The sequence below is a fragment of the Dermochelys coriacea genome, chromosome 6 (genome assembly GCF_009764565.3).
Source record: "Dermochelys coriacea isolate rDerCor1 chromosome 6, rDerCor1.pri.v4, whole genome shotgun sequence".
Taxonomy (NCBI): domain Eukaryota; kingdom Metazoa; phylum Chordata; order Testudines; family Dermochelyidae; genus Dermochelys; species Dermochelys coriacea.
In genome coordinates this window covers 58,639,774-58,654,005 of record NC_050073.1, presented here as the reverse complement: position 1 = coordinate 58,654,005, position 14,232 = coordinate 58,639,774, and the positions used below count along the sequence as shown (strand labels likewise).

Genomic DNA, 14,232 nt, shown 5'->3' with positions numbered 1-14,232 from the left:
AATCCATTTAATATGTACTATTTTGATTTTGTATAGTGCTAATTTTAATCCGAATTTTATGTGACACCAAGTTAAATGCCTTACAAAAGTTCATTATATTAGTAGTTACCTTTCACAAGGTTGCAAGTGTCGTTGATAAAAAGAACAATTTCATGTTCATTTGACAAGACTCGTTTTTCAAGAATACATGCAGATTGGCATTAATTATATTTCCTTCCTTTGCTGATAGAATCCCATATCAGCCACTGCATTATTTTTTCCTGGGATCAAGGTCAGGCTAGCCAGGTCAGCCCATTTAACTTTTGAATACTGGCACAACATTGGCTTTCTTCCAATCCTCTGGAACTTCCCCAGTTGCCCAAGATTTATTAAAAATTCACATTGATTATCTGGAGAGCTTCTTGGCCAATTCTTAAACTGCAGCAAAAGTTACCTGGACCTGCACTGTCTTGACACCCTGTTTTCTCTGCCCCCTCCTGCCACAAGAGGGCTACCATCATTAGCATCTTTTCTTTATGGCTGGAAGGACACAACAACAGTCTTATTCAGACATGTTCTCTTACAGTAGCCAAAAGAATCCAGACAACAGCAGTGCATCCCACACCTCCTGTCTCCTTCCCTCCACTCTCACCAACTCTCTAACACCAGATGCATCACCTTCATGCCCCTTCACATTCCCATTTGCCTAGGATGAGAGAATATGAGATTCTCCAAAATGAGCAGAACATAGCTTTAATGATCACTCTGCTCTATGGCACTAACATTACTTTCTAAAAACCAGTTTCTATGGGCATTGATGTTCCTACCCTTCACCTACAATAATCAATGGCACTTTCAGTTGTAAGGCTCAGATTGGAAGCAATATCTTTGATATTCTCAAAGGTAGGAAAGAATTCCTTATCTTTTTGAGTGGCTCTCAGCATACATACATCATTTGTAGGAGTGCTACTTATATCCTATTGTAATAACCTGAGCAACCTGCTTAAGCACTAAAATGCCTAGCTGAACTCACTGTATTCTAACAAAAAAAAATTTCTTTTTATACACATCTGAAGTGAGAAATTCATTGTCTTATGGATCTGAATTTAGCAATAAACACAGGCAAAGCCTGACTTGAGCCTTATAATGGAATTCCACTGTTTATATCTTGGATGGCACACCATCTCATTTTATTTGCAACAAACCTATACTACACTATACCCTTGCTAGGTAAAAATAAAAGTGAGTGTAGTCAGATTTCATAACAGGATCACCACAAGGATACTTACAGTCTGCATTTTGGGAGCACAAGCTAAGCTGACTTTGCAAAGAAGCTTCCGTACATTCCAATAACTTTGTCCAGTCACTTTCATTAGCTCCAAGAGTGAAAGACACAGAAAGTCCTGAAAGATGATTAAAAGGAACAGAGTTCAATTTGGGGACTGAAGGGGGAAAAGAGATTACATTAATTTAATATATTTATAAAAATCAGTTCATATTCCAAATTCCCCCATGGTGCAATTGCACTGAAGACAATGGAATTATACACGGCATTAATTTTTTATACACGGCTGAGTGTGGGTAGGGAGGGCAGAAGAAATTAAGTATTCCATTATTGTCATTTTGGGGTGGGATGAAACAACAATATTGCCTTCCTCACAAGCCTCTGCCTTAACTGAAAAATGATCACAGACCACCTCGAATGATGTCTCATCTTCTGATTAGCAGACTTAGGGACAGATCCTACAATTGGATTCATGTCAGAGGACTGCAGCCTCTGCACAGAGACCCTGGCTCTGCTTAGGGATCCATTCATACAGACATTTGCAGGATCTAGACCTGAATCACCCTGTATCAGACAAAGTCACAGAACACCAGATTAACAATTCTGATTTGAGAAGAGAATGTGAAAACATCACTTTTAGTTTCAATTTAATATGACCATCTTCACTTCCTTTTGTACTGTGTTGCTGTACGTGGTTAAACAGTTGTCTTGCTCCACCCAAGTGGCAGCTGAATTTCACTGACAGAAGTGATCTCTACATTACTTTAGGATCTTTGGGATGAAAGGCTCTATATAAATGTAAAGTATGAACTTGTTGGGAAGTTATATTTCTGCACACATTCAAGACTACACCTTTACAAGGCAGCAGGCCATACATGTGTCAAAGTGCCACATAACCCAACGTAAAATAAATCTATTAAGCGAAAGTCTCACCTGACAGGTATTGATCTGATGCCGATTCAACCTGTCACAAAGTTCCTGAGATAACCCTGCTCTTCTTAATTTCTTAGTGGCCATGCTCCCACATCTGGTGAACAGAAAAACAATCACACAGTACAGCAAAACAAATCTAGAAAAGCAGTTTGCAATACCAACACAAACACACACTCTCTACTCTAAAGAATGGAAACATATCAGACACTGCAAATCTTTGTACTATTGGAGTGTGTAAGTGGTCACAGAACAACTCCTGTTAAATAACAATTACCCATAAATAGCCAAATGCAAGGACATGCACCTAGGAACAAAGAAAGTAGGTCATGCATACAGGATTAGGGACTCTATTCTAGAAGCAGTGACTGAAAGAGATTTGGGGGTGGGTCATAGAAGATAATCATCTGAACATGAGTTCCCACTGCAACACTGTAACTAAAAGGACTAATGCAATCCTGGGATGTATAAGTAGGGTAGCATCAAGTAGAAGTAGAGAGTATCTGGCACTGATGCAACCACTACTGGAATAGTGTACCCACAATTCAAGGTTACTGAGAAATTAGAGAGGTCAGAAAAGAGCCAGGAGAATGATTAAAGGATTGGAAAACATGCCTCAGTGAGAGATTTAAGGAGCTTGACCTATTTAGCTTACCTAAGAGAAAGTTAAGGGGTGACTTGATCAAAGTCTGTAAGTACCTAAATGGGGAACAGAAATTTGATAATAGAGGGTTCTTCAATCTTGCAGGCAAAGATATAACGCAATCCAAGAGCTGAAAGTTGAAACTAGACAAATTCAGGCTAGAAAAAAGGTGCATGTTTTTAAAAGTGAGGGTAATTAACCATTAGAACAAATTTCCAGGGGTTGTGGTGGATTCTTTATCGCCTGCAATTTTTAAATCCAGATTAGTTGTTTTTCTTAAAGATATGATCTAGTTCAGCCACAGCTATTGGACTCGAAGAAGGAATTCAAGGAAGTCCTATGGCCTGTGTTCTGCACCTCAGACATGAAGATAACTATGGCCCCTTCTGGCCTTTAAATCTATTAATTAGTTGGGATATTACAACTGAACCATTTTTCATGTTCTTCTAATCTCTCAACCAGGGCATAAAAGATACCAGTATGCCTGGCAATTGAAAAGCAGATGTAACAGATCGTCTAAAGCAACTATACACATGTGTCTTCCTATCTACACATATATTCAATCATTTTATTCTTTCACACATAACATCCTGGGGGTTCATAACGAGGATTTCAAAGAGACTGTCTCTTCTGAACATCCCTCAGGTATCACACTGATCTTGGTGCATGGTGGGTCAAGCCTTGGGGTTATGTTAGTATTGTGTGAATACTCATGCAGTGCAGAAACTATCAATGGAGTTCATTGTTATGTATCTCACTATAGGGTTTCAGAACTCAAAACATACATCTTTGTCATTTAGCTGCCATGAAATTTTATTAAAGCACTAAATTCCTCCTGCAACTACAGCAGATACATCTTTACATGTTCCAGTTCCTGCAAAGAAAGCAGTAAGTGTCCTGGAGATTGAGAAGAGAAGGTTGGTTGTAGAATAGAATTTGCAGGATGTTAAAAGGACAGTCATGAAAAGAATCAAATTAGTAAATATTTTTTCATTTTAATACAACATCCACACACTCAGCGCATAGCTCTGGAGTAGCAACGGTCTCTCATATACTGCTCTGCAAAACCCATGTGTCTGATCAGATATTCTGTTACTTGTCTTTGTTTCAGGAAGAGAAGAAAACAATTAGTCACAGGAATTGTACCCATAACCCTTGGCACATGACATGACACCAGGCAAAGGGACAAGAGCTACTTCCGAAGCAGCCTAGAAGAAAAAAGAATGAAACAGATGAGCATGGAGACAAGGAGAAAGGAAAATACTGACTGGAAGTTCCAGAAAGCCAAGAGACCCTGAAAATTCATTGCCATATTTGCATTGTGACATTAAGGTTTTGTCTACAGGACCCATAATTCATCACAGATACAGTAGAACCTGTAGACAGGACTCAAGTGTTACTTCCAACATGTTATTTATCCCTACTCAGATGATGCTATGGTACAAAAATGACACCTGAGGCTATGGCTACACTACAGAGTTTACAGCAAGATAGCTGTGCTACTGTAGCACTGTTAGGGCTCTCAGCCCAACAGAGAGTTCTCCCGTCGACTTCTTTACTCCAGCCGGAGAGTGGCAGTAGCTATGTTGGTGGGTGAAGCGCTCCTGCAGACATAGCGCTGTCCACACCGGCGTTTAGGTCATGTAATTTGTCGTTCGGGGGGTGGTTTATTCTCACCCCTGAGTGACATAACGCATGGCGAGGTAAACTGTAGCGCGTACATAGCCTCAGTTTAATCCCAATTTCCACCAGCGGGGCTGCACCGATACTGAATTACAGGTCCTAACGCTGCCAGTGCAGACAGGGTTTATGGCGCGGATCCTGCAACTGCATCACCCAGCTGTTCCCTCTCCTTTGTGAATGCCCCCAGAGGAGGGAGAGGCCTCCCCACCTACCCGCCACTTCTTGCATGGCCCAGAAAGCGGTAATGAGCGAGTCGCTCCACACACACACCCCAGCGCCCCCAAGAGAACAGGCGCGGGGGGGGGGCGCCCCACTCTGCCCCGACTCCGCTTCCCCCGTGGGATAGTGCGGGGATGCCCCGCCCACACACTGCAGGGGTGCAGGGCGCCCCGAGGCAGCCACGCTGCCTTCCCGCGCCGAGCGAGACTCCCCCGGCCCGGCCCGGCCCGGCCACTACTGGCTGCAGCCCACTCCTCCTGCCCTGGGGCCGCCGAGCCCCTCCCCGTGGGCTCCACCATCCAACCGCCACAACGGCCCCACGACCTGACCTGGCAACTTTTTCAAAGTCTCCCACTTCCCCTAGTAAGAGGTGGAGCCACCGAGCAACATCCAGGGCAGCGATTGGCCCGTTACCCTACGCCACCGACCAATCAACTGTAGCTTTATGGCTTAGCCAAGCGCGGGGTGTGCTGGGAGAGGTAGTTCTCTGGGGAGGCGCGCGCAGCGAAGTGTGGCAATGAAGCGTGCAGGGGTTTTGCTCCCTGCAGTGTATCTAGAGTGGAAGGTACCCGCCTTAGCTTGTTTTCAATGGGTGAAAGATGAGAGAATTCCTCTTCCCCCATAATTTCTTGGCTGTGGTTGTGTATATACAAGCACATGATGGTTTGAAACTGCCCAGAGGCTCAGAATGTTAGAAGTCAAGGGACCAGCTAAAGTCACTTTCCTTGTAGAGACTGGTCCAAAGGCAGAGCTCAAGCTACATATACTGGAAAAATGGAGGTACTTTTAAAATGGTGATTACTGTTACTTAGCATTAATATGCCTCTTTAATATGAGGATCTCAAATTGCTTTACAAAGGTGGGTAAGCATTATTCCCATTTTCTGATGGGGGAGACTGAGATGTACAGAGTTTGAAAGGTTTCATAGTAGCAGCCGTGTTAGTCTGTATTCGCAAAAAGAAAAGGAGGACTTGTGGCACCTTAGAGACTAACACATTTATTTGAGCATACGCTTTTGTGAGCTACAGCTCACTTCATCAGATGCATTCAGTGGAAAATACAGTGGGGAGATATATATATACATAGAGAACATGAAACAATGGGTGTTACCATACACACTGTAACAAGAGAGTGATCACTTAAGGTGAGGTATTACCAGCAGGAGAGCTGGGGGAAAAATCCTTTTGTAGTGATAATCAAGGTGGGCCATTTCCAGCAGTTGACAAGAACCTCTGAGGAACAGTGCGGGGTGGAGGGGGGAAATAAACATGGGGAAATAGTTTTACTTTGTGTAATGACTCATCCACTCCCAGTCTCTATTCAAGCCTAAGTTAATTGTATCCAGTTTGCAAATTAATTCCAATTCAGCAGTCTCTCATTGGAGTCTGTTTTTGAAGTTTTTTTGTTGAAGAAATGCCACTTTAGGTTTGTTATCGAGTGACCAAAGAAATTGAAGTGTTCTCCGACTGGTTTTTGAATGTTCTAATTCTTGACGTCTGATTTGTGTCCATTTATTCTTTTATGTAGAGACTGTCCAGTTTGACCAATGTACATGGCAGAGGGGCATTGCTTGCACATGATGGCATATATCACATTGGTAGATGTGCAGGTGAACGAGCCTCTGATAGTGTGGCTGATGTGGTTAGGCCCTATGATGGTGTCCCCTGAATAGATATGTGGGCACAGTTGGCAACGGGCTTTGTTGCAAGGATAGGTTCCTGGGTTAGTGTTTTTGTTGTGTGGTGAGTGGTTGCTGGTGAGTATTTGCTTCAGGCTGGGGGGCTGTCTGTAAGCAAGGACTGGCCTGTCTCCCAAGATCTGTGAGAGTGATGAGTCATCCTTCAGGATAGGTTGTAGATCCTTGATGATGCATTGGAGAGGTTTTAGTTGGGGGCTGGAGGTGATGACTAGTGGCGTTCTGTTATTTTCTTTGTTGGGCCTGTCCTGTAGTAGGTGAGTTCTGAGTACTCTTCTGGCTCTGTCAATCTGTTTCTTCACTTCAGCAGGTGGGTATTGTAGTTGTAAGAATGCATGATAGAGATCTTGTAGGTGTTTGTCTCTGTCTGAGGGGTTGGAGCAAATGCAGTTGTATCATAGACCTTGGCTGTAGACAATGGATTGTGTGGTGTGGTCTGGATGAAAGATGGAGGCATTGTAGGTAGGAATAGTGGTCAGTAGGTTTCCGGTATAGGGTGGTGTTTATGTGACCATTGCTTATTAGCACCATAGTGTCCAGGAAGTGGATCTCTTGTGTGGACTGGTCCAGGCTGAGGTTGATGGTGGGATGGAAATTGTTGAAATCATGGTGGAATTCCTCAAGGGCTTCTTTTCCATGGGTCCAGATGATGAAGATGTCATCAATGTAGCGCAAGTAGAGTAGGGGCATTAGGGGACGAGAGCTGAGGAAGCGTTGTTCTAAGTCAGCCATAAAAATGTTTGAAAGATTGTTTACTGACGGTGGAGCCACTGGTGCAATTTCAAATTATAAATGCATATAAAATAATCATCATGGTACAAATCAGTTAGCAGGTAGCTGTCTCTACCTGTAGCAAATTCTTGCATGGTAATTTTAAAGAGTGTTCCCTTCTTGAGAAGGGGGGGACCCTAATGGCAGAGTAACCTATTCACAAGCATTCAGATTCATTACAATATGAGGGGAAAGAGCTTTACATTAATCCACTTGTGAGAAAATTGTCAGATCAACCTGCAGGGAATTCTGGAAACACCCACAAAGAAATTATTCATATAATGGAGGCAAAGCCAAAGGTTGCCTTCAAGGACCAAGGCAGGGTTGGATTCTAACTGATTACAGAATATTAAAGTAGAACTGCGAACAGAAAGAGGAATTATGCTTTAGATTACACTAAATACTAACCATTCTAGGGGTCCAGCTCTCTGAAGTTTTTAAAAGAAATGAGATTCACTCCACAATCAGGTAAGTGATTTGTCATCATTTGAATCTCATAAAAAAATAGTACGGTAACACAATTGATGGAAATCTCCATTAAGTTCCACGTTATTTGGTCAAAATCCTAAATGATTGAGAACAGGATTCAGAGCCCAGACATGCGTCACAAATAAAAATAATTTGGTTGGTCTCTAATTAGTCCTCATTTGTCTATTTCACAAAGCCACTGCACAATTTGGTATTACTGGCATCCTCTGTTCAGAAAAAGCAACATGAAAAAAGATCTAGGAGGGTGCTAGAAAATATCCTGTTCAAATCCATTTGGATAATCACATACTGTTTACTTAAATTCTCCTTGCAGTTCAGTTGCGAAAGTTAGCCTTTACTGTGTCCCTCTTAAAAACATTCATATCGTTGCTGGGGCTGAATGTCTGCCATGCCCTACCCTAGAGTTCCTGCATTCCATGAGTAGGTTAACATATACAACCCCTGTATGTACAGTCTACAAATAATTTGGGAGCATTCAGTATAAAATATAAAGTTACAGTAATAATGAATAATAAGAGAAGGATTATCTTTTGACTCACTCAGGACTTGGAGTCAAGAGATTTTGTTTCTATGGCCAGCCAGCCCTATCACAGACTCCCTCTCCAGCCTAGGACAAATCCATTAGCTGCTCGGTGACACCTGTAAAATAACTTCTTTACAGGAAGCTTGTGAGGCTTAATTCATTAATGTTTGCAATGTGATTTGGAATCCTCAGATGGAAGACACCTAAAAAGTGAAGATTATTATTTGTGTTATTTGCAGTATTAATCATTATCATAATATTTAGTCCGAAAGATTAACCTAGCTGATTGAAAAAATATGTTGACATCATTTGGAATATATATTGAGGTAGATACATGCCATGAACTGTATGTTTATGCGTGTGTAGTGCAATAAAAAAATATAGTGGAATTGAAAAAAAATACAATAGCAAGTTCAATACTTTATAAAACCAGCAAGTCAGTGGTGGATTAGCCACTGTGCCAACAGGGCCTGTGCCCAAGGGCCCTGGCCAATTGGGGGGCCTCCTGAAAATGGGCGCCCCTGCTCCACCCACCCTCCTGGTGCTCCTGCTAGAGAGCGGGCTTGGGGCACAGGGGCTTGCCCCCCTCCTGCCAGGCAACGGAGTTGGGGCACAGGGGTTTGGCCCTGTCCACCTTCCCAGCCCTCCTGCCGGGGAGCAGGGAAAGTGGCCCAACCCTGCTCCCCGGCAGGAGCACCAGGTGGATGAAGGAAGCCCCCGCACCCCGACCCTGCTCCCCGGCAGGAGTGCCAGGCGGGGGGGTGGGGCAAGCCCCTATGCCCCAACCCATTTCCCCAACAAGAGTGCCAGGAGAGAGGGAGGATGGGGTGGGGGACTGCAGGCGGAAGGGGTGGGGAAGGGCCCCCACTTGTTCGGGCCCAGGACCCCACAAACCACTAATCCACATCTGCAGCAAGTCATAAAAACGTGGTGAAAGAGATGACATAGCAAGAGGCTATGAGTAAGGCTGCGAGTTTGTCATGGATTCCTTGACTTCTGCAGCAGCCGGTGCGGCTGGCTCTGGGGCTGCCCAAGCAGTTTAGGCAGCCCCTGGGCCCGTCTCACCGCCCACTGCTGGGGCAGTCTTGGGCCAAAAGTAGCAGGAGTTTGGGTGTGGGAGGAGGCTTAGGGATGGGGGTTGGGGCACAAGAGGGCATGAGGGCTCTGGGCGGCGCTTACCTTGCGGGGGGACTCCCCAAAAGCGGCAACATGTCCCTCCCTGCCTCAGCTCCTAGCTCCATGCACTGCCTCTGCCTGCAGGCACTGCCCCCACAGCTCCCATTGGCTGCGGATCCCGGCGCACGGAGCTAGGAGCTTCGGGGGAGACATGTCGCCACTTCGCTGCTTCCGAGAAGCCAAGTAAGGAGCCTGCCAGCTCCGCCAACTCCCCCCATCACAGCCACTAGCTGGGATTTTGGGTTGCTCTCACCCAAGCACCTGCAGCGCCCCCTAGACCACCCTTCCCCCGCAGCACTCGCAGAGCCCCCTGGGCTTCCCCTCACAAGCACCCGCACTCCCCCAGCACCCATGACACCCCTCCATGTCTCCCCCCCAGCACCCACGGCCCCACTCCCAAGATTTAATCAGGGGTATAGCACAAGTCATGGACAGGTCATGGGCTGTGAATTTTTGTTTACTGCCCATGACCTGTCAATGACTTACTAAAAATGCCTGTGACTAAAATATAGCCTTAGCCATGAGAAAGCCATCAAATATACAATTAAAAACAAGTGACTGGAACAGGGAGTTCACACTAAGAAAGAAAGGAGTTGTCTTAAATAAGAAATACCACAGAGGATTTAAGGAATAGGTAAAAGAGCAAGCAATGTGTCAAATACAGACATACAGCCCTAGATAGTAACTAGCAGAATAAGGAGATAGGAGATGAAATGGAGAAAGAAAAGGAGTACTTGTGGCACCTTAGCAACTAACAAATTTATTTGAGCATTTATTTGCATGCATCCAATGAAGTGAGCTGTAGCTCACGAAAGCTTATGCTCAAATAAATGTGTTAGTCTCTAAAGTGCCACAAGTACTCCTTTTTTTTTTGCGGATACAGACTAACACGGCTACCACTCTGAAATGGAGAAAGAGTGCCACCTAGTGTAGTAAAAAAATCTGCAGTCAAAAGTGGACTTTAAGATGGACTTGAAATGAAAAAGGTTGGACAAGGGAGGGAAAGCTGTTTGCATATTCCAGTGGAGTGGGCCGGGTATAGAGATACCCAGGGCCAGATTAAGGCAATCTGGGATGCGATATCACAGTCCCATTGCCCACTTGGCATAGCAGTAACAAGGGCCCCCCACTTCTCCCAGAGTGGCAGTAGCACAGGTCTCCTTGTCTTCTCCAGATGCAGAGTTCTCCCTCACCTCAGGAGAAGCAGGGTTCTCGCTCTTCCTCCAGAAAGGTAGGACAGCTGCAGCAGCAAATCCCCCAGTACTTACCCCAGTATCTGGGGGTATCTGCAAGGGGCATAGGCTGGATTTACAGCACTCTTCTCCTCCTGTCCACACCAGTGTAAGGTGGTGTTGGCAGGGTTCTCCTAGAGCAGAGAAGTTTGCAGTTAATACTCCATTAAGATGCATAGGGCAGTTCATCCCTCTCAGAGCCACTATTCCAGGCCATTTGCAGCTGCAGGCAGATATCACTGTGTTGATTACATTCGGGTCAAATTTTCAAGTTTTTCTTAAGATCCTGACATAATCATACGCCTCCAGCAGTTAGGGCCCTTATTCTGGCCCTCAAAATATGGGTGTGCAAAACAAACTAAGTTCACATACACATACAGACACCAGGGTCATCAATAGGCATGGAACCTCAGGCCTTCAAACAACAAAAGCACAGGTCCCTAACACTCCAGCTAAAAGAGAACTCCCCTACCTACAAGCATAGGTGCAGGAATGAGGGTGCAGGGCATGCTGCAGCACCCTCAGCTTTTCGCCAGGGCTCCGCTGCCAGCCTCCGGTGCCCTGGGTCTTGGCCCCCTAGGTCCCCGCCCCCAGGTCCTGGCTACCAGGGGGCGGACAGGGGTATGGCTAAGAGGTAGCAATAGTAGGCTGTGTAGTTGCTAGGACCAGTGACTAAAGGGAGACATAATCATACTCATGAGATCAGCTTATAAATTAGCTGGTATGAAATATTTTAGCCCAAATTTCAGCAAAATTATAAGCAACTGAAAACAGGGTCTTATAATGGGAAGTGTTGGGGAACTGTAATAATAGGCAGTGCTGCCAGCTCCACATATAATATGGCATGCACAATAATTTAATCCAGTAGCCAAAAGGAATAATAAATTCTGATATGCCCATGAGTCAAGGAGAGCTGCTATATTCCTATAGGCTAGAGGTGCCTGGCTGTCAAGAGGTGAAAGGTTTGCCATTTTTATTTTATATTAATTCTACAATTGCCAAATCTAGCCTGGTTTTGGCCAGCAGCGTCTCCTTGTGTACCAGATCATGTGTTTGTCTACCTCAGGGGTGACCCTCTGAGCCACATATAATCTTCGGAGGTTCAAGAGCCAGGGTGCGCATGCTGGGGCTCAAGGCTTCAGCCCTGCTGGAGTGGGGGAGGGCTCGGGGCTTCAGTCCCACAGGAGGCACACCCTGCTGGTCCAAGGCTCAGGGCTTCAGTTCCGCAACAGGACGGTGGGGCTAGGGGCTTCTGCCCTGCGGAGAGAGGGATCTTGAGGCTTCAGCCCCATGGGAAGCACCTGTCAGGGGTCTTGAGGCTTCAGCCTGCAGGAGGCACTTGCCACGGCTCGAGGCTTCCGCCAGTGGGAAGGGGGGTATTGGAGCTTCAGCCCTGTGGAAGACCCCGTTGGGGCTTGGGGCTTCAGCCTCATTCCTGCTGGAGCCTCATTCCTGGAGCCAGCAAGCTGGGAGCTGCAGGGAGAGCCACTGCTTTTGCTGCTCCCTCTCACCATGGAGCTAAAGCAGTGGCCCCTCCCTCCAGCTCCCAGCTGTTAGCTCCCAGTGAAAAGGCAGCAGCAAACACTTGGGAGCTGCATGGAGTGGCTGCTGAGAGTAAGGGGGGAGGGAGGGCGTGACTTAAGCTGTTGGGAGCGGGGTGTCCAAACCTTTAAATTGTGCCTCCCCACTCTCAGCAGGCACCAGTTGTCCCTGGCAGAAGCCCATAGCCCCACCACCATGCTACAGGGCAGAAGCCCCTAGTCTATGTGGATGTTATTTGGAGAACTTAAGGATGTGTTATTGAAGCAATGTTACTAGAGTGAGCTTGGCTGTTTTGACAGCTGGGTGGCTCTTTGCACTTTTCTTTCTGTATTAAAGAAGAATGAACCATTTTGTTAAGAAAAGGAGATCCAAGCAAGTGGATCAAGAGGCATGCCCCTATTTACTTCCCAGATATCCTTATTTACAGCTTTCAAACACTAACATGTAACTGCATGTCTTCCTTCTTCTCTACACACTACATAGTTGATGTTACCTCTCCAAAAGATATTTATTAAACAAAAAAAGTAGTAAGAAGTGTTAAACATCCACATATTTGTAATGGTCAACAAAGCTTTCAAATGCCCTTTCAAACAAGCCTAGGAGTGACTCACTAACCTTTTCCAGGGGTTTCACACATTTGAATAGGGGCCCAGTCTGGGAGTCAGGAGACCTAGGTTCTAATACAGGGGTGGGCCACATCCGGCCCATCAGATCATTTAATCTGGCCCTCAGCTCCCGCTGGGGAGCAGGATCGGGAGTTTGCCGCACTCCAGCCAGGGAGCAAGGTCGGGGCCAGGGGCTTGCCCCACACCGCGCGGCTCCCAGGAAGCAGCCGGCACGACCCCCCTCTGGCGCCTACGAAGTACGCGGAGGCATAGCCAGGCAGCTCTGTGCGCTGCCCCATCCACAGGTGCTGCCCCTGCAGCTCCCGTTGGCTGCAGTTCCCTTGCAGCCAGAGCAGGGACATGCTTCTGGGAGTTGCTTGTGGTAAGCACCGCCCGGAGCCTGCACACCTGAGTGCCCCCCCCGCTCCCCAATCCCCTGCCACAGCCCTGATCCCCTCCTGCCCTCTGAACCCCTCAATCCCAGCCCAGAGCCCCCTCTTATACCCCAAGCCCCTCATCCCCAGCCCCACCCCAGACCTGCACCCACAGTCAGGGCCTTCAGCCTCCCAGTACCCCAACAGCCTGCCCCATCCCTGATCCCCCTCCAAACCCTTCAATCCCAGCTCGGAGTACTCTCCAAACCCCAAACACCTCATCCCTGGCCCCACCCCAGAGCCCACACCCCTCCCCCGTACTCCTGCCCCAGCCTGATCCCCCTCCCACCCTCCAAATGCCTTGGTCCCAACCTGGATCCCCTCCTGCACCCAAACCCCCCAGCCCCACCCTGGAGCCCTCGCCCTCACCCCCCCACACACACCACACCCCGGAGCCCCCTCCCGCACCCTGAACTCCTAATTTCTGGACCAAACCCAAAGCCCGTACTCCCAGTCAGAGCCCTCACCCGCTCCTGCACCCCTACGCCAATTTCATGAGCATTCATGGCCCGCCATACAATTTCCATACCCTGATGGGGCCATCAGGCCAAAAAGTTTGCCTATTCCTGTTCTAATGATTTAGTGGGTGTTGGTCCTGCTCTGAGCAGGGGGTTGGACTAGATGACCTCTTGAGGTCTCTTCCAACTCTAATATTCTATGATAATATCAGCTGTGCCTGCTGTATGACCTTGGCCAAGTAACTTAATCTCTCCATGCCTATGTTTCCCTTCCCACCTTTTTTCCTGTCTTGTCCTATTAGAATGTGAACTCTTCAAGGCAGGGACTCTTTCTCACTCTGTATATACACAGTGCCTGGCACAAGAGAGCCCTGATCTTGGCTGGGGCCTCCTGGTGCTATTATTGGAATTAGGGTGACTAGATGTCCCTATTTTATAGGGACAGTCCCAATAGTTGGGGCTTTTTCTTATATAGGCTCCTATTACCTCCAACCCCCGTCCCAATTTTTCACACTTGCTGTCCAGTCACCCTAATTGGAATACAAATAATAAAATGGTGATAATAAA

The 14,232-nt window shown here is 46.6% G+C and overlaps 1 protein-coding gene across 7 annotated transcripts in view; it reads right to left on the bottom strand.

Moving 5' to 3' along the window:
• RAD51B (RAD51 paralog B) overlaps nt 1–14,232 on the bottom strand; it is a 634,909-nt gene that overhangs the window by 597,576 nt on the left and 23,101 nt on the right. For 5 of the 7 annotated variants that reach the window (XM_038405609.2, XM_043517417.1, XM_043517415.1 and 2 more), the window contains exons 1-3: nt 5,069–5,143; nt 2,198–2,291; nt 1,269–1,382 (exon numbers count right to left, since the gene is read on the bottom strand). In XM_038405609.2, the coding sequence (XP_038261537.1) occupies nt 1,269–1,382; nt 2,198–2,281 (198 nt within the window). In that variant the 5' untranslated portion in view covers nt 2,282–2,291; nt 5,069–5,143. Of the gene's footprint in view, nt 1–1,268; nt 1,383–2,197; nt 2,292–4,732; nt 5,035–5,068; nt 5,144–14,232 lie in introns of those variants that run through there. The other 2 variants (XM_038405610.2, XM_043517414.1) reach the window with 2 other exon arrangements.